Consider the following 16,897-nt stretch of genomic DNA (forward strand, 5'->3'; position numbering starts at 1 on the left):
TGCCACCCTGGTCTCTGACCCTGCGGCCGGGACGCCCGCCTCAAACGTTCCCCACAGTCCTCGTCCCCCGCCCAGGCTCCTGGAGCAGCTTTCTGACGCTCGCGTCCTCTTGGGAGGCTCTGCGGCCCCCAGAGACCCCGCCCGGTGACCTCGTCCGCTCCCAGAGGGATCTTCTGCTTACTTCCGCCTCAGTTTCCCCACGTTTTCTTTAAAAATCCACATTGTGGAGGTCAGATGTATGCAAGCACCCCATCTTAGGGTGCAGAATAATCCAGAACCTTCGTCCTGACCGGCCAGGGTGCAGAGCACGGGGTGGGTGTTGGGCACTGGCTGAAGCTGACGCCCATGTGGCAGTGCCTGGTCAGTCACAGCACCCCCTGCTGACGCACCTGGGCAAGCAGTGGAAGGTGGCCCCGGTGCTTGGGCCCCTGCGCCACGTGGGAGACCTGGGGGAAGCTCCTGGCTCCTGGCTTCAGCCCGGCCCAGCCCTGGCCGTTGCAGCCATTTTGGGGAGTGAACCAGTGGATGGAGGACCTCTCTCTCTTGCTCTGATTTTCAAGCAAATAATATATATATATATGATGCAGAATACTTCCATTCTTCTAGAACTTTCCTGGCCCCTCGAGGCCAGGCTCCAGGAGAGAGCCACACACTCTGTCCGCTTTCTGTCTGGCCCCAGGAGACACCGAGGCCGCCTTCTCCGGGGGCGCCGTCCCCGACTGGCTGCTTGCCGGTGTCACCCAGTGTGTCCTCCCCGACTTCGAGGGAAGAACCAAGCCGGCGAGGGGCTTCCAGGGCAGCGCCCAGCGCCAGCCGCTCTTTAAGGCCTGGTGGACACAGGCACCTCCGTCTGCCCTTTGGCTCTGCATCTCGGGCACGAAGGGCTACTTCCAACTCTGCATTTTCAAAGTTAGCAATGTGGGGTGGGTGTGTGGCCCGGGGGTTAAGACCCTAACTGGATGCCTGTGTGCCATACCGGGGTGCGTGGGCTTGAGTCCCGGCTCTGCACACCCTGGGAGACGGCGGGTTGGGCTCAAGCAGTTGGGTCCCTGCACCCACGTGGGAGCCGTGGCTGGGTTCCCTGCTCCCGGAGTCCGGGGAGTCAGTGGGTTGATGGGAGCTGTGTGTGTGTGTGTGTGTGTGTGATTTCCTTTATTTCTATCTACCTGAAAGCTACATGACAGAGAGCTCACCCATCTGCTGCTTCGCTGCCCCGAATGCCTGCAGCAGCCACGGCCGGGCCAGGCGCCCAGAACTGCATCTGGGTCTCCACGTGGGGGGCAGGGACGAGGGGCTTGGGCCATCGCTGCGGCCTCCCAGGGTGCACTGGGGGAAGCTGGACTGGAAGCCGCGTGGCTGGGACTTGGGCACAGGAGTCCCACGCGGCTGCTGAGCCCACGGCACCACAAGGCCTCTGGCTCTCAAATTAAAACATTTAAAAATAACTACACAATGAACATCTTTGTCCTTAGGAAGGAAGGATCCTCTCTGTGGTCTGTGACGCCTGGTCCAACCCTGTCTCTGTCTCACTCCCACCCGGGTCTGCCCCAGCCGGGCTGGGGGAACCAGCGCTGGGCACACAAAGGGGGCTTTTTTTTTTTTTTTTTAAGATTTATCTTATTGCGCCGGCGCCGTGGCTCACTAGGCTAATCCTCCGCCTTGCGGCACCGGCACACCGGGTTCTAGTCCCGGTAAGGGCGCCGGATTCTGTCCCGATTGTCCCTCTTCCAGGCCAGCTCTCTGCTGTGGCCAGGGAGTGCAGTGGAGGACGGCCCAAGTCCTTGGGCCCTGCACCCCATGGGAGACCAGGAGAAGCACTTGGCTCCTGCCGTCGGATCAGCGCAGTGCGCCGGCTGTGGCGGCCATTGGAGAGTGAACCAACGGCAAAGGAAGACCTTTCTCTCTGTCTCTCTCTCTCACTGTCCACTCTGCCTGTCAAAAAAAAAAATTTATTTTATTGGCCAGCACCATGGCTCACTAGGCTAATCCTCCGCCTGCGGCATTGGCACCCCAGGTTCTAGTCCCAGTTGGGGCACCGGAATCTGTCCCGGTTACTCCTCTTCCAGTCCAGCTCTCTGCTGTGGCCCGGGAGTGCAGTGGAGGATGGCCCAGGTCCTTGGGCCCTGCACCCGCATGGGAGACCAGGAGAAGCACCTGGCTCCTGCCATAGGATCAGCGCTGGCCGTAGCGGCCATTTGGGGGGTGAACCAATGGAAGGAAGACCTTTCTCTCTGTCTCTCTCTCTCACTGTCTAACTCTGCCTGCCAAAAAAATTATTTTATTTATTTGAAAGGCAGAGTAAGAGAGAGAGAGAGGAGAGAGATTTCTTCCATTGCTGGTTCACTCCCCAAACAGCAACAATGGTGGGCACTGGTCCATGCCAAAGACAGGGGTCTGGAGCTCCATCCGGGTCTCCCACATGGGTGCAGGGGCCCAAGCACTTGGGCTGTCTTCTGCTGCTTTCCCTGGCCATTAGCAGGGAGCTGGGTCAGAAGTGGAGTAGCGGGGACTCGAACCGGCGCTCACACAGGCGCTGCAGGTGGTGACTTTACCACTGCACCACACCCTGGCCGCCACTGGAGGTGGTCGGGAGCCCCTGCTGAATCCCTCCACGCAGGAAGCCTGCGGGAGCAGCTCTGCCACTCTCCTCCCAGGACACACCCACAGAGCTCCAGGCTGGACCCCTCCCTGTCTGCCTCGGAGCCCCAGCCCCGCCCCTGAGGAACCGGGGCTGCCAGAAACAGTGCGGTCCCCGAGAGGCTGCAGCAGGGGAGGAGGACGGTGAGAGCCCTGGGGGCAAGGGGGTGGGACGGCCACACGGCCCCCTGGGTGCGGGGTGGGGTGCGGGTGCAGCCTGGGTGCGGTGCTGGCGGTTGTCTCTGGCTTTGAAGGGTCTGCGGTCTTTTTTATTATATTTATTTATTTGAAAGGCAGTTAGAGAGGGAGAGGGAGAGGGAGAGGGAGAGGGAGAGGGAGAGGGAGGGAGAGAGAGAGAGAGTCTTCCATCTGCTAGTTCACTCCACAAATGGCCACAATGGCCGGAGTTGAGCCGATCCAAAGCCAGGAGCTTCTTCCAGGTCTCCCACGCGGGTGCAGGGGCCCAAGGACTTGGGTCATCTTCCACTGCTTTCCCAGGCCACAGCAGAGAGCTGGATCAGAAGGGGGGCGGCCGGGACTCGAACCGGCACCCATATGGGATGCCGGCACCGCAATCCACTATGCCACCAGCAGCAGCCCCAAGGGGTCTGGGGTCATACAGGCCCCCCTCCTGTACAGAGGAGGGGCCTTGGCCACAAATGTCCCGGGCCTCCCTTTCCCACCAGGGGTGCGGCCTCACAGGGGCCGCAGGGCCAGACGCTGCCTCCCAGTTTGACAAAGGTCCCTCCCTGCCCGTCTGGCGGCCTCCCGGAGCTGGGGAACTGGCCGAGCTGCATTCTGGGGACCTGGGCACGTGGGGGGGGGGAGCAGTGGGATCTGGGAAATCTTTCTAGATAAGGGGTGAGGGGTGAAGCTGGGGGGCTCTCTCCTCTGACCCCTCACATCCCCCTTTCACAGAGCACAAAACCGAGGCCCCAGGTCCCTGTCCAGGCCACCTCCTGCAGGGCTGCTCTGCTGGCAGAGGGTGGGAGGGGCGGCCCCTGCCCCCTGCAGATGGGCCGCCCGAGGCCCCCAGGGGAGCCGGTCTCCAGCGCCCAGCTGTCCAGTGCCCCTGACGTCGTGGGAGATGGCCTTGGGGATGCCGTTCCTGGCCCCGAGGACTCGGACCTGCTGCCCTCGGTGACCCTGGCTGTGGCCCTCGGCTTGCTCTTCCTCCTGCTCTCGGCCTGGCTGGTGTGGGAAAGGCCCCCCCACGGCCTCCCGCCGCCGCGGGCTCCTGGGCAGGTACGAGGGGTCCCAGGCTGGTGCTGGCAGAATCAGGAGCAGCCCACAGAGGGGCGGGGGGCGCGGCCAGGCCTCCCAGACACTCTGGCCCGCAGCGGCCCCAGCAGGCCCCCACCGGCACCCCCGCAGGGGGCTCCGGCGGCCGCATCAGCGCAAACCCGCTGGGCCGCCCTGGCTGCTGCAGACAAAGCCCCCAGCCGTTTGCGCGAGGAGTCAGTGCGGTGGGAGAGGGACCACGCCCCTCCTGAGCCTCAGTTTCCCCAGGCGCCCCATGAGGACGGCAGCCTCCGGAGGCCGGACCTTGGGTCCGCAGCGGACGCTGGCCCAGCGCGTGGCCCCGGAAAACCTTAGCGGGGGGTCCCCGGGGAGGCGGAGGCCGGGCGCCCCCTGGCGGCCGAAGGCAGAAGCGCGCCATCTTCTCGTGGGGTCCCCCCGTAGGGAGCCCGAGGTCCCGGGCCGGAAGGCGCGTGGCCGCGCGTGAACCCCGCTCCCCGGGGCCGCCGCTAACCTCTGATTCGTCATCTTTCTCGCAGCCCTGCATCTGTTCCCTCCCGACCGCACCTCCGGCCCCGCGGCGGCCGCCCTGTGCGCGCGCGCATTCTGGGGGTGGCAAGCTTCGGTGGGGACCGGACGCCCCCGAACCAGCGCTGGCCAGGTCACCTGCTGCGCGCAGAGGCTGCCGGGAAGCGGGGTGAGCGGGCCCTGAGCGCTCCCTGCGGGCGCGGGCAGGTGCGGGGCGCCGGGGAGGCCCTGGAGGGGGGCGCGGAGGGGCAGGACCCCGGCCCCGCACCCCAGCCCCGACCTCCGGGGAGCGCCTTGTGCCGCGGACGCCCCAAGCGCCGGCGCCGGGGTTCGGCTGTGAGCGCCCGCCAGGGTGGGCTGGGGCTCGGGGGTCCCAGATCCCACGTCCGTCCCCGGCCCTCAGCCCCGGCCCCACGTCCGTCCCCGGCCCTCAGCCCCGGCCCACGCCTGCAGCCCCGAGGGGCAGCGTCTAGCCTCGCCGGGAGCCGCGCGCGGCCTCCGCGGGGTCGCCCCGGGACCCCCTCGCTGAACACCGCGGTCCCCCTTCGGGGCTCTTCCGGGTCGGTGCGCGGGGCTGGCGTGCGCGTGCTCGCGCGTGCGTCCATGCGTGCGCGCGCGCGCCGGCGGGTTAAAGACGCAGGCCCCGGAGGCGCCGCTGGAGGGCGCTGTTGGTCGCTGCTCAGGAGCAGGTTGGCGCCGGACAGACCCACCTGCAGCCTCGTGTCCCGCTGTGTCCGTTCTTGCCTGTGGCCGTGTGGGTCAGCGCTGGCCTTGGGGGTCCGGTAGGCCCCGGGCTGGGGGAAGCCCCGTGACGAGAGACCCCTGCAGATGTTTGGGGTCCTTCTTCCCAGGCGTGTGGCCGGGGGAGGCAGCAGTGGGCTTGCAACCGAGAGGCCGAGCACCCAGGCCGGAGTGAAACCCTCGTGCATCCTGGGGCCAGGCCCCCGAGAGCCGTGGGCAGGGGTCCGCAGAGGTGGCCCCAGGACGCTCAGGCTCCCCGCGGCTGTCAGCGCCGCCCAGGAGCACAGAGACAGCCCGGGCGCCCTGTGCCGGCCGCGGTCTCTCCCAGCCTCCGCGTCCTCCGAGGGGACCCCGCAGCAGCGCAGCGGCTGTCGGGTGATGGGGGCGGCGCAGAGCGGCAGGTGCGCCACCAGGGGAGGGGCGCCGGCCTCCCCCCCCCCAGCACCTTGCCGTCCCCAGGGCCAGCCCTGCCCCATGTCTCCCGTTGCCCAGCCCCTGCTGACCCTTCGGGCCACGTGCTCCCAGGGCCTCGGTGGCATGTGGCCAAGCCAATCAGAGCGCCGAGAGGGGGCAGGCGGCGTTGTCAGCCCCTCCTCGGCCCCCCCGCAGCCTCTGCGCTCTGCTCCCGGGGACCCACAGGGTGGGCAGGGACGGGGTGGCCGCGGGGGCCCAGGCGTGGCGTCCACCTTGACCACAGAGACGCCGTGACCTTGAGGCAGACCCTGGCTGCTCAGCTCTGCGCTGGCAGTCGGCACCGGCCAGGCCTGGGGCACGGGAGCCCAGCTGGTGGGCGCGTGAGGCCTGTGCCCGCCCCAGCCCGGCGTCTCCGCCTCCCTGGGACCGCCGGACCGGGCTCGCCTGCTGGGTGGCTCCTGCCCGGCCCAGCTCCGTCCTGCCCACGCGTGGCCGAGAAGCTTCGCTGCGTTATTTTTGGCGTCCCCGCCGTGGACTTCTGGCCCGAGGCCGTGGCTGAGCGTTCGGCTTGTTTTGCTCGCGGTTTGGAGAACCTCGGACATGGTCCTCGGGGAGCCCTGCAGGCGCCATGGGGGGCGGGGGCGGGGCGCCAGCTGCGGCCTTGGGGTCACTGGCGGGGTGGGGGAGGGGCAGGGCAGCCGGGGACGCCCCACACCCCACCCGGAGAAGCCTGGTCCCCCTTGCCCAGTGGCCACCTCTCCCCTTCCACAGGAGACAGGCCCGGGCGGCTCCTCACAGGCCTGGGAGTGGCCAAACGGGGTGCCCTGGGCTGTGAGCCACAGGCAGGGGGTCCCCCAGGGCTCCCCGCTTCCTGGGAGCGTCTGTGCTGGGCCGAGCCCTCTGCTCACCCCAGTGGAAGTGGCACAGGGGCCAGCAGGGAATCTGGGGAGGGCGGCTGGCCCCTCTCCGTGAGCTCCCAGCCCCACGCCCCCGCGCCCCCAGGCCTGCGTGTGCCGTGGCTACAGATGGGTAAGTGGAGGCCCCTGGATTTCCACCCCGCGCTTGGTTTCTGGCAGCACCGCCTGGAACCTGGCGGCCTGCGTGCAGGGCAGGGCGGGGCCGGGCGTCCCCCACTTGGGCCCCTGGCGGCCTGGGTGTGGGGCAGGGCGGGGCCGGGCGTCCCCCACCTGGGCCCAGGCGGATGGCTCCCTTCACAGTCGCCGCTGTGTCTGTGTGGGCAGGGAGCTAGGGTGGCTGCTGGCCGGGGACCGGGGCCTGCGCCTGGGAGTTCTGTGTGGGCCGTGCTGCTGCTGGACTGCAGCTTGGGTCTGCGCTCCCACGGGCAGGCGGGGGTGGGGAGGTGTGGGGAGCGGGCCAGGGACCCCGTCTGCCTGGGCTGCCTGTGGCCACCTCCACGCCCCCAGCTCCTCGGGGTGCCCGCAGGCCACAGGAAACGCAGGCCCCGCTGTCCTGTCGCAAGGCGGCTCCAGTCCTGGCCAGGGCGCTGCCCACCCGCAGTGTCCGGTACCCGAGAAGATTCTGGTAGGGGGGTGGAGGGGGGTCAGGCCACGTCTGAGGGTCAGTGTCCGGGACCTCGATTATTTTGTTATTATTTCTTGTGTTTTCACGTAACGTGCATTTCCCTGGCCCTTTGGGCCACACTGCCGACGCCACTTCCTGCCCAGCAGGACGTTGGAAGGGGGGCTCTGGGCCTGCCCCAGGGGCTGCTGGGACACGGGACGGATCTCTGCGGGCAGCCGGGCAGGGGCTCAGTGCAGACACCTGTGCGGGCCAGAGAGTGGCCGAGGTTGCTCCAGGCGCCCAGGGGCTGGGAGGGTGGGGCTCAGCCGGGGCGCTCGGCATGGGCCTGCATGGGGGTCTCTGTGCGTCTCTGTGGGCCTGGGCAGGCTCCGAGGCAGTGGGGAGGTTGGCCTTGCCTGGGAGCCCCAAGGGTGGGCCGGCCACCTGAACACGGCATCAGGTCACGCTCCACCTGCCCCGCTCCCAGGGGAGGCCTGGTGCCCGGGGCCCAGGTGGACGATGGCCTACAGGCATTTTGTGGACCACGGGGGACGTCCCTGGACTGTGGCCCAAGGTCAGCAAGGCTGAGAGCAAGTGCCACAGTCCGGGGAGCTCCCTCCCTCGAATCCCCGTCAGCAGGTGGGGCAGCAGCCCCAGGCCACCCCGCAGCGCGTGTGGCCAGCACGGGCCTGGCGGAGGAGGCAGGCTCCCCAAAGCACAGGGCTGGTGTGTGCGTGTGCGTGTGTGCACCCACGTGTGCATAGGCCCAGGGCCCCAGGCGGGCGCCGCGGCCAGCGGGTGGAGCCCAGGGCAGCAGCAGACTCCGAGTTCTGTCTCTGGGGAGACAGGTGACGGACACCGTCCATCTCAGCTGTGGCCTGCACGCCGCTGCCCTACTGGGCGCCCAGGGCGGGAGGGGCCCAGGCCCCTGCTGGTTTGAGTCCCGGCAGCTCCGCCTCCAGCCAGCTTCCTGCCAACGCGCCTGGAACAACAGGAGGGGGGGCCAAGACCTTGGGCCCCTGCCACCCACTTGGTGACCCGGCGGGGGGCCTGGCTCCCGGCTTCAGCCTGGCCCAGCCCTGGCCGTTGCCGGCACCTGGGGAGTGAACCAGCGGATGGAAGCCCTCTCTCCCTGTCTGTCTGTCTCTCCCTCTGTTTCTCAGATAAATGCGTGTATTTTTTTTTTAATCAGGCCCCTCTGCTACTGCCGAGAAAGCGACTGCCCTGGCAGCCCCCGGCCCAGCCCAGACACGGGCATCTGTGGGGACCCCTGGACTGTGGGGCCCCCGACACCCCTGGATACCCACCGGGTGAGTGGTCTTCCCTCCTGAGACCTCCCCCAGCTGCCCTTGGAAGGAGGGCTCCCGTGCAGACCCCAGACCCGGGGAGCCAGCCCCGCACCTCTCTCTGGACTCTGGGGAGCCCTGCGCAGACCCGAGGGAGGCCCGTCTGATGTGGAGCCGTGGGTCAGCGCCCCGGCGCTGTCCCCCACCTACCCAGAGGGCCTGGGCTGCAGCGCCCTTAGCTGGCTCCCAGGGCGCCAGGGCCGGCCAGCACGGAGTCTGCGGGCAGCCGTGAAGCTGGCCGGCCTGAGCCGCGGCCTCGGTGACCCGGAACTGGCCCCCGGGAACGGGGCGCGGCTGCCTCGGCCTTTGCCCGTCCGGAGCTGGAATTCCTGACTCCCGGCAGCTCGGCCTCCGGGAAGGGTCAGGGGCCTGGTGATGGACGGGGCCGCAGCCTCTGGACGCCCCCACCGGGGGCTCAGGCTGACCTGCTGCTCCGGGAAGTGACAGACGTGCGGGGACACACGGGAGCCTGCTGGGAGGGGTCTCCTAGCGCGGAGTGGGGGGAGGGGCTCCTCGTGCGCCCTGGGGGATGTGGGAGGGCTCCTGGCGTATGGGGTGGAGGGATGGGGGGGCTCCTAGCGTGCTGGGAGGGGTCTCCTAGCGCGGAGGGGGGGTGGAGGGATGGGGGGGCCCCTCGTGCACCCTGGGGGATGTGGGAGGGCTCCTGGCTTACGGGGATGGAGGGTTGGGGGGCTCCTAGTGCACCCTGGGGGGTGGGGGGCTCCTAGCATGCTGGGGGGTCGCTGGGAGTCCAAGCGTGCGGTGGGGGGATGTGGGGGCTCCTGGGCCGGCTCAGGGTCCCCAGGCATTGCTGTGAGAGCCCCGCTGTGTGGCAGAGGGGCTGACGCGCACGGGACCATGGGCACTGGGGCGGGGCCAGTGCCAGTCCTGCTTTGTCACTCCCAGAGGAGCCTGACCTGGGGCCCACTCCCCAGCGTCCACGCGCCTGCCCCGGAGCCCGTGAGGACCTGGACTGCGGCCCCGCGAGGTGTCTGCTGTCTCGCGGGGCTCAGGGGTCTGTTTGGGTCGGAATTTCTCTACAACACACGGGATTGGCCCGCAATTTTGGCAAAAGGTGGTTGCTTTGAGCCAATTTGGATTCCTCTGTGACCTGTGGGGCAGAGACCTGGTGGCTCCGCGTCCCGTTGGGGTGGGGCTGGGAGCCGCGGGGGGTCGGGACCCGTGCCTCCTGGCCCTGGCTCTCTGGGGGCTCCCCCAGGCTGGGGAGACGCCCTGGGGATGCAGGGCCCCCTCAGGGGAGGGCTGAGTGGGGGATGGGCTCACGGAAGGGGCAGTTTGGTGGGGGCGCGTGAGGGAGACGACGAGGAAGGGGTGGCTTCTGAGCCGGGATTGTGCAGGGCCGGGTGTAGAGGCACACGGTGTAGACGCACGCGGCGGGGGTAGTGTGTGGGCTGCACCGTTGAGGCACAGGGACCGGGCTGGAGAGCCGGGCCGGCCAGGAGGGGCAGGCGGATGCCGGAAGCCCCACCCGGGGTCCCCGGGTCCTGCCGGAGCGTGGGGGGGGGTTGGCCTGTGTGGGGGCGTTGCCGGATTCTGGGTGGCCTTTCCCGCTCCTTCCGGTCCCTGAAGTGGCTCCCGAGTGGCTGATGGACGGCGCCCAGCTGCGGGGGCAAAGCCCGCTCGGTCCTCTGCTCTGGGGCCGGAGGTGCCCCTCCCCCCCAGGCCACATCCCCTGCAGGGCTCGGGTGGGGGGAGGGATGGCCTTGTCAGGCCAGGCCGGGCCAGCCGAGCCCCAGGATGCGCCGTCGCCCGGGCCGGCTGGCTGGAGCGGGGCTGTGCTGACCCCACGTTCCAGGCCGGCCCGGGGCAGTGTCCTCACAGCAGCTGTGCCCAGCTGTCCGTCCCGCGTGGAAAGCCCCTCCCTGGTCCCTCAGTCCCCAGCAGCTCCACGGGGACCGCCCCCCGCAGGTGTCAGGCCCTCCCAGGACCCCTGCCCCTGGGCAGTAGGACAGAGGCCCAGGGCGGTGGGGCCCGTGGGTCTGGGAGTGTGTAGATCCCCGCGGCCTCCCAGAAGCCTCGGGGGCGGTGAGCCCGGCTCCGGCTCCGCACCGCGGGCAGAGGGAAGCTGGGGGGGGGCGCCCTCTGCCCGCCACGCCCCCCATCCAGATGCTCTTTCCTGAGCCGCCACTGGAGGGCGATGTGGGGCCTGGGAGCTGTGTCCAAGGTCTGGGCCACAGAGCTTGGGTGCCCCCCCGGGACGTTGGGGTATCCGTGGAGGTCTCAGCTTTGAGACCCAGCCTCAGTGGCCAGTGTGGGCACGGGTCCCCCCTCTGACCGCGGCCTCCCTGATGGCGGGTCCTCTTGGCTTCACTGACCGCGTCAGGCCCTGTACCCCTCCCACGGGAGCGTGGGCTCAGCGGGGCAGGGCAGGGCGGGGTCCCCACCCACTGCTGCATCCCCAGGGCCTCGCACGCCGTCCAGCACGCGGAAGCAGCTCAGAGTGGGCGAATGAGTGAGTGACTCACCGACACGCCTCACCGCACCGGCAGGAGCACGGCTGAGCGCCGGGGTCGGGTCTGCGCCGTGCTGGCTGTGTGGTCTCCGTGACCCCAGTGGCATCTCGTGCCTCGGGTTCCCCGTCTGCTCCTGCGACGCGGCTGACCGCGCACCCGTACAAACCCTCCCGGCAGGCGGCTGCACACCGGGAGAAGGTAAGGACTGTTCACCTGCGGCCGACACTGGTGCGCTAGGCTAAGTCTGCACCCGCGGTGCCGGCATCCCTGTGGTTCAAGTCCTGGCTGCTCCACTTCCGGTCCAGCCCTCTGCCATGGCCTGGGGAGGCAGTGGAAGATGGCCGAAGTGCTTGGGCCCCTGCACCTGTGTGGGTGACCAGAAAGAAGCTCCTGGCTCCTGGCTTTGTCCTGGCCCAGCCCTGGCTGTTGTGGCCATTTGGAGCGTGAACCAGCGGGTGGAAGACCTCTCTCCTTTCTCTGTGACCCTGCCTCTTGAATGAATGAATGAATGAATGATGGTGGTTTCGGCCAGACGAGAGGGATACCACTCAGCCACAAGCACCCGGTAAGTAGAGGTTGACACAGACACCAGGCCACAGGAAGCCGTAGCAGAAACACGGACAGTGAGTCCGATGAGAAGTCAAGGATTCGTGGCTTAATGACTTCAAAGTGATTTATTGGCAAGCTGTAACCGTCTCCCCACGAGTGAGCCAGCAGCAAAACCTCAAACCACAGAAAGCACCATCCGGCAGGACCAGGAGGGATCAGTCATGGGGGGTGGCGCGCTCACCGCAGCCTCCCTGTGCAGCCCGCAGCGCCTGCCTGCCGGATTCCCGCGTGTCCGGTCCTAGCCAATCCCTGCCGCTGCCACCAGCCCCGGCTGCTACCCGGCTCCGAGGGCTCCCGTGTGCCTGATCTCGCGGAAGGCGAATGCTGGGGTTCCCGTCCCAGTGGGCGCGACGCGGCAGCTGCGGCCGGGGCGGGACTTGAACTCCTCCTCCCCTAGCCGCTGTTCTTCACGGACGCGGTGGCCACTGGGAAGTCCCCCATTGCCTTCCTGGGCCGTGGCCTGCCCATCATGGCGCCCCGAGGGAGGATGGTCCTTGGCCGTCAGTAGGTTTTCCACGTATTTTTCCCCTCTGTCTTTTATCGTCTGCAGGACGCCTGTGGAGGGCGGGGTTTTGTGCCGATGGTCTAGTTTTCCAGTTTTCCCTTCGACGACTCCCACGGTCCCTGTCCCAGCTGGGCTTCTCTCTGACCCCGCGTCGCAGCACCTGTCTCCTGTGCTCTCTGCCAGACGTCTTCAAGTTTTTGAGCAAGATTTTTTTTAAAGATTTATTTTTATTTGAAAGACAGAGTTACAGAGAGAGGTAGAGAGAGAGAGAGAGAGTCTTCCATCTGCTGGTTCACTCCCCAACAGGCTGCAACGGCCGGAGCTGATCCGAAGCCAGGAGCTTCCTCCTGGTCTCCCACGCAGGTGCAGGGCCCAAGCACTTGGGCCATCCTCCACGGCCTTCCCGGGCCACAGCAGAGAGCTGGCCTGGAAGAGGAGCAGCCAGGACTTGAACCGGCGCCCATGTCGGATGCCGGCACTGCAGGCCGGGACTTTAACCTGCTGCACCGCAGCGCCAGCCCCTCGAGCAAGTGGTGGGGTGAGTCAGGGGCCCGGTTCTCTTTCACCCGTGGACATCTGTGGGTCCCGGCGTCTTTTCCCAAGCAGGCGGGACTTTGTGCCCTCTCTCAGTGACCGACAGCGCGCTCCCCACTGCTTAGCGGGGACGCAAACCACAGAGTGACCGAGCTTGACTGGACGAACTTCTCGGCAGGCAGGCGCCTGCGTCTCAGGGTCTCACAGGCCCCTGGGGAGAATCCGCCCATGCCTCTGACCTCCGCGCCAGCTGCAACTCCGGCGGCAAAACAGCCCGAGCCCTCATCTGCAAACGAAGAAAGGACCTGGGGGACAGTCGAGGGACATCCCCGGCGCTGGCTGCAGCGGTGCCAGGCGGGTGCCGCGGAAGCCAGGGCATGGCTGCTGAGCCACTGGTTTCCTGGCTGGTGCAGTGAGCAGGCGGCGCCGGGCTTGGTGTCCCCGTCACGGAGACAGGAAGCCGTGAGCCCAGCGGTCAGGTTCGCTGAGCACCCACAGCGCGGGGAGCAGCACCTACAGCTTGTGTGGGCCACGCTGCACCATCACGGGGCCTGGCCAGGGAGGTCTTGAGGGGCACCAGCCAGACCGAGATGCCCCCAACCGGGGGTCTAGTCCTGGCTTTCCCAGGGCGAGACCGTGGGCGCGCCGATGGACTCAGAATTGCCCTCGGTTTTCCAGCCTGTGAAATGGGGTGACCAAGCTGGCCGAGATGCCTGCTGGTGAGGAGGGGGCCACGGCGTGAGGCCCCCGGGGGAGATCGGACGAGACGCAGGCACTGGGCCGCGGGAAGAGCAGGTGGTTGCGGGAAGCCGAGCCAGACCTCGCGGTGTGTCGCCGTCTCCGGTGCCGCCTTCCTGTCGCTTCCTCGCCTGGCTGCCCAGAGACCAGAGGCTGCCCCTGCCCCGCCCCGGCGAGCCCCCAGCACCAGGGCCGGTGGTCTGAGGCCACAGCGTCCAGGACCAGCTGCCGCCACCACTTTGCCCAAACGCCTTCCAGATGTGGCTGCAGCTGCCCGGGAGCCTGACTCCAGCTGCTGGGAAAACAAAGCCCAGTGCATCCTGGGAAGGGAGGGGCGCCCCAGGCAGGAGCCAGGCACTGCGGGCGTCTCGTTCTTCCTCTCCCACGGCCTCCCGCAGGGCAGCCGGGCGCCCACCTGGCCTCGAACCTGGCGCAGTCCCAGCCGTCTGCTGGCTCCTCCTGGGTGAGCCCTCCTGTGGGTGCGAGGGGCTCCATGTGGGCTGGGTGGGGCTTCCACCCCCTCTGCCTCCCCCCAGTGCTTGTGGGTGGGGAGAGGGGTCCACGGCCCTCACCCTGAACCAGGTGCACCTCGGCCACATGGCCTGCGTGGCTTGGCTGGCCCTGCTGGTCCAGAGACAGGTGGCGACAGGCCACGTTTCCCTGCCTCAGCCCCGCGGGAGAGGCAGGGGTCACTCGCCCAGGGCCCCACAGCCTGGGGTGGGCATCCAGAGCCAGCGCCCACGACAGGTCAGCGGGGTCACTGCGGGAGCACCCATGGGCTCTGGCACCAGACGCGGACTCTTCAAGGAGGCAGAAGCCGCCCTCGCCAAGATGGACGGGCAGACGTCCACCGGCCGCTTCTTGGCCAGCATTTCTCTGGGACCCGTCCCACCTGCCCGCGAGCTGTGCGATGCAACCTCTCTCCCAGTTCAGCTTCCCGATAACCCGGAGCCTCCGCCGTCCCTGGTCTCGCCGGTGCCACGCTGGCCCTGGCCCCTCTCCCCTGCCCCCTCAGGAGTCTCCCGCAGCTCCCATGACAGCTCCGTCCAGCTGGCAGCACGCGGCAGGTGCACCTGCTGGGGCAGGGTCCTCGGGCAGCAGAGGACGGGAGCCCAGAGCTGGCCAGGGCCGGGGTGAGGACCCAGCAAACCCTGTGGATGCCGCCTCCCCGACCTCTGTCCCCACCCCCTGCCCACTTCTTCCCAGCAGCTGGGCTCAACCTGCAAACCTCAGACCCTGGGACTCGGTCACTTGCCACCCCTTGTGCTTCCCACAGCCACGTGGGTACCTGCAGCTCCCTTGTCCTGTGTGGTCTCGTATCCTCTCACCACGACCGGCCCCAGGACCTCGGGACTGTGAAGCCCTCCCTGGCGTGGCCCCGAGCCAGGCCTCATTGCTGTTCAAGATTCAGTCGCAAGCCTGCCTCTTCCAGGCAGCCTTCCTTGCTTACTCTCCCAATGTATGCTTTGACGCATTTGTTTCCTTGGCAAATGGGGGTGTTTGGTGCCTTCGCTGGGGTGAGCGTCCCCTGAGGGTAAGGAGACGGCCGTGAAGTCCGTTCTTGCTCTCGCCCAGCGATACCGAGAAACAGAGACGGCCGTCGCAGAAGTGCCACCACGCACGAGGTGAAGCCTTTGCACTAAGCCGCCCTACTCGCGGCACCCACGGCGGGGGGCGGGCACTGCTACAAACAGGGAAACCGAGGCTACTTCCCCGAGGCCCAGGCCTGCGTCCTGGCCTGCCCCGGCTCCACCTGCGACGCCACTCCCCCGGGGCCTCACGGGCTGGGGGCACCGCTGTTCCCACGCAAAGTGAGGGCACCGGGGCTCCGGCCGCCCAGCCAGCGGGGTCCCCTGTGGCTCCCGTGCCGCTGCCTCTGACCGTGGGACCTCCGGCCCCTTCCCTGCCCCCTCCCCAGCTGAGCCCCGTGGTGCAGGCCCTGCAGGGGCAGGCGAGCGAATCCCTGTCCGGCGGGCCGCGGGGACCGTCAAGCCGGTTTACAAGGGGCGGTAAGCGTGTCGGGTTTCAGGTCGGCTTACTACGGAGAATAACAGACAGGAAATTTCGGGAGCAGACGCGACAAAGGCCACGGCGGGCGCAGACGGAGGACGCCCTGGCGGGGCCGGGCCGTGCCAGCCTCGCACCGGGGGGCTGGGCGGGGGAGGCGGCTGCTACAATAGACTGTTTTGTCTACGGGCGGCCGGTGTTTATAATAGCTCTCTCCGTTGTCTGCCCGCGGCCCGCCGCACCCTCCCCCCTGCTGCGGGCTCTGGCTAGGTGTGCAGGGAGGGCGGGCACGGGGCACACGTGTGCCGGGCCAGGGCTGGGGGCCAAGGCCCTGCCGACTCTGGGTCCTGCGGCTGCGTCTGTACCCACTGAGGCCCCAGACTCAGGAGGGGTCCCGGGGAGGGGTGTGGGGTCCAGGGTCTGCCGGGCCCTCTTCCTGTGTCTGCCCCTAACCCGCGAGCCACAGCCCGGGCCCTGCCTGTGGGAGCACTGACCGACGTGGCTGCCACCTGCCATGAGGCCCAGGGCACGTGGTGACCCTCCGGGCGCCGTGTCAGCCGTACAGGGAAGCACGCCCCGTGCGTGGCCCGGGGCCCCGGGACCTGCCCCCAGCCCTTTGTTGAAACGTGCACGCACTGCAGGAGTTGGCCCTTGGCTGCAAATGCCCAGTTGCCTGTGCGAGGCGGGGGCCGCAGGGTGGGGGGGCTGCCCCGGGCCCACCGGCGAAACCCCGGCAACCGGAGTGGATCTCGGCACTCAGGGCCGGTGGCTCCGAGCCAGAGGCCGGCGGGGGCGACCTGGGTGTCCCAGACTCCAGGGGCGCGGAGGCCCAGGACTGAGCACCCCCGGGAGTCCCGGTGCCAGGGACGGTGGCGGGCAGTGGGCCTTGCTGCCTGAGGCCCCCGGAGGGCGGTGCTGTGGGAACTGTCCCGTCCAGAGCTGACCCCTCCGCTGGCCCTCAGGGCCGGCCCCTCCTCCCCCAGGGGTCTCTGTGCCCCCCGCCCCCGCCCTGCTCTGCAGGGGTGAGGCTGGGCCTGAGCCCCAGAGACCGGACGCAGGCCTGCAGCTGCCGGGCTGGAGGCGGGAGCGCTCCCCCTAATTGTCCGTGACTTACAGACTTGGCGGGGCTCCCGGACGGCCTCCGTAAATCAGGGCCGAGAGCCCGCCCGCCAGTGCGCGCTGCGGGGAAGGGGGAGGGGGAGGGGCGTGTCCACCTCGCGGACACCTGCCTCTGCCCCCACCTGCCCCTCACGACCCCCTCGTGCTGAGGCCCATGGCTCCCCGTGCCGAAGACGGGAGACGGGGCGAGCCCTGGCCACCCCGTCTCATTGTGGTGTGCGGCGTGGGCGTGCGTGTCTGTGTGTGGCATGTGCAGGTGCGCATGGGTGGTGTGTGTCCACACGCGTGTGCAGGCGGTGCATGGTGCGTGTGTGTGCCCCTCCTCAGGTGGACGGGCCACCCAGGGAGGCTGCAGAAGTCGGGTACGGAGCCCGTGTGTCCCCGTGTTGCTGGCGGTGAGGGGACACCCGGGACGTGGCGCTGCTGCCCTGTCCGTGGGGTGGCCCTGGAGCTCTGGACTGCTGGGGCCTCAGCTCCCTCTGAGA

At 68.4% G+C, this 16,897-nt stretch overlaps 1 protein-coding gene across 1 annotated transcript; it reads left to right on the forward strand.

Moving 5' to 3' along the window:
* The first annotated feature begins 2,731 nt into the window (after positions 1–2,731).
* On the forward strand, positions 2,732–11,079 carry LOC149128922 (uncharacterized). The gene is made up of 5 exons (XM_089322264.1): positions 2,732–2,781; positions 3,556–3,882; positions 4,416–4,573; positions 8,273–8,390; positions 10,937–11,079. The coding sequence occupies exons 2-5, from the start codon at positions 3,652–3,654 to the stop codon at positions 10,946–10,948; spliced, it is 519 nt and encodes a 172-aa protein (XP_089178390.1). The 5' UTR covers positions 2,732–2,781; positions 3,556–3,651; the 3' UTR covers positions 10,949–11,079.
* The last annotated feature ends 5,818 nt before the right edge of the window (positions 11,080–16,897 follow it).

The sequence above is a fragment of the Oryctolagus cuniculus genome, chromosome 1 (genome assembly GCF_051225735.1).
Source record: "Oryctolagus cuniculus isolate XC-2025 breed Fujian yellow rabbit chromosome 1, ASM5122573v1, whole genome shotgun sequence".
Lineage (NCBI taxonomy): Eukaryota > Metazoa > Chordata > Mammalia > Lagomorpha > Leporidae > Oryctolagus > Oryctolagus cuniculus.

Excerpts from the sequence above, each read along its gene's own strand:
- LOC149128922 (XM_089322264.1), top strand. The coding sequence starts at position 3,652 with ATGGGCCGCCCGAGGCCCCCAGGGGAGCCGGTCTCCAGCGCCCAGCTG. Across the intron at positions 3,883-4,415 it reads CGCCGCGGGCTCCTGGGCAG|CCCTGCATCTGTTCCCTCCC; the intron begins GTACGAGGGGTC and ends TCTTTCTCGCAG. Across the intron at positions 4,574-8,272 it reads AGAGGCTGCCGGGAAGCGGG|GCCCCTCTGCTACTGCCGAG; the intron begins GTGAGCGGGCCC and ends TTTTTTAATCAG.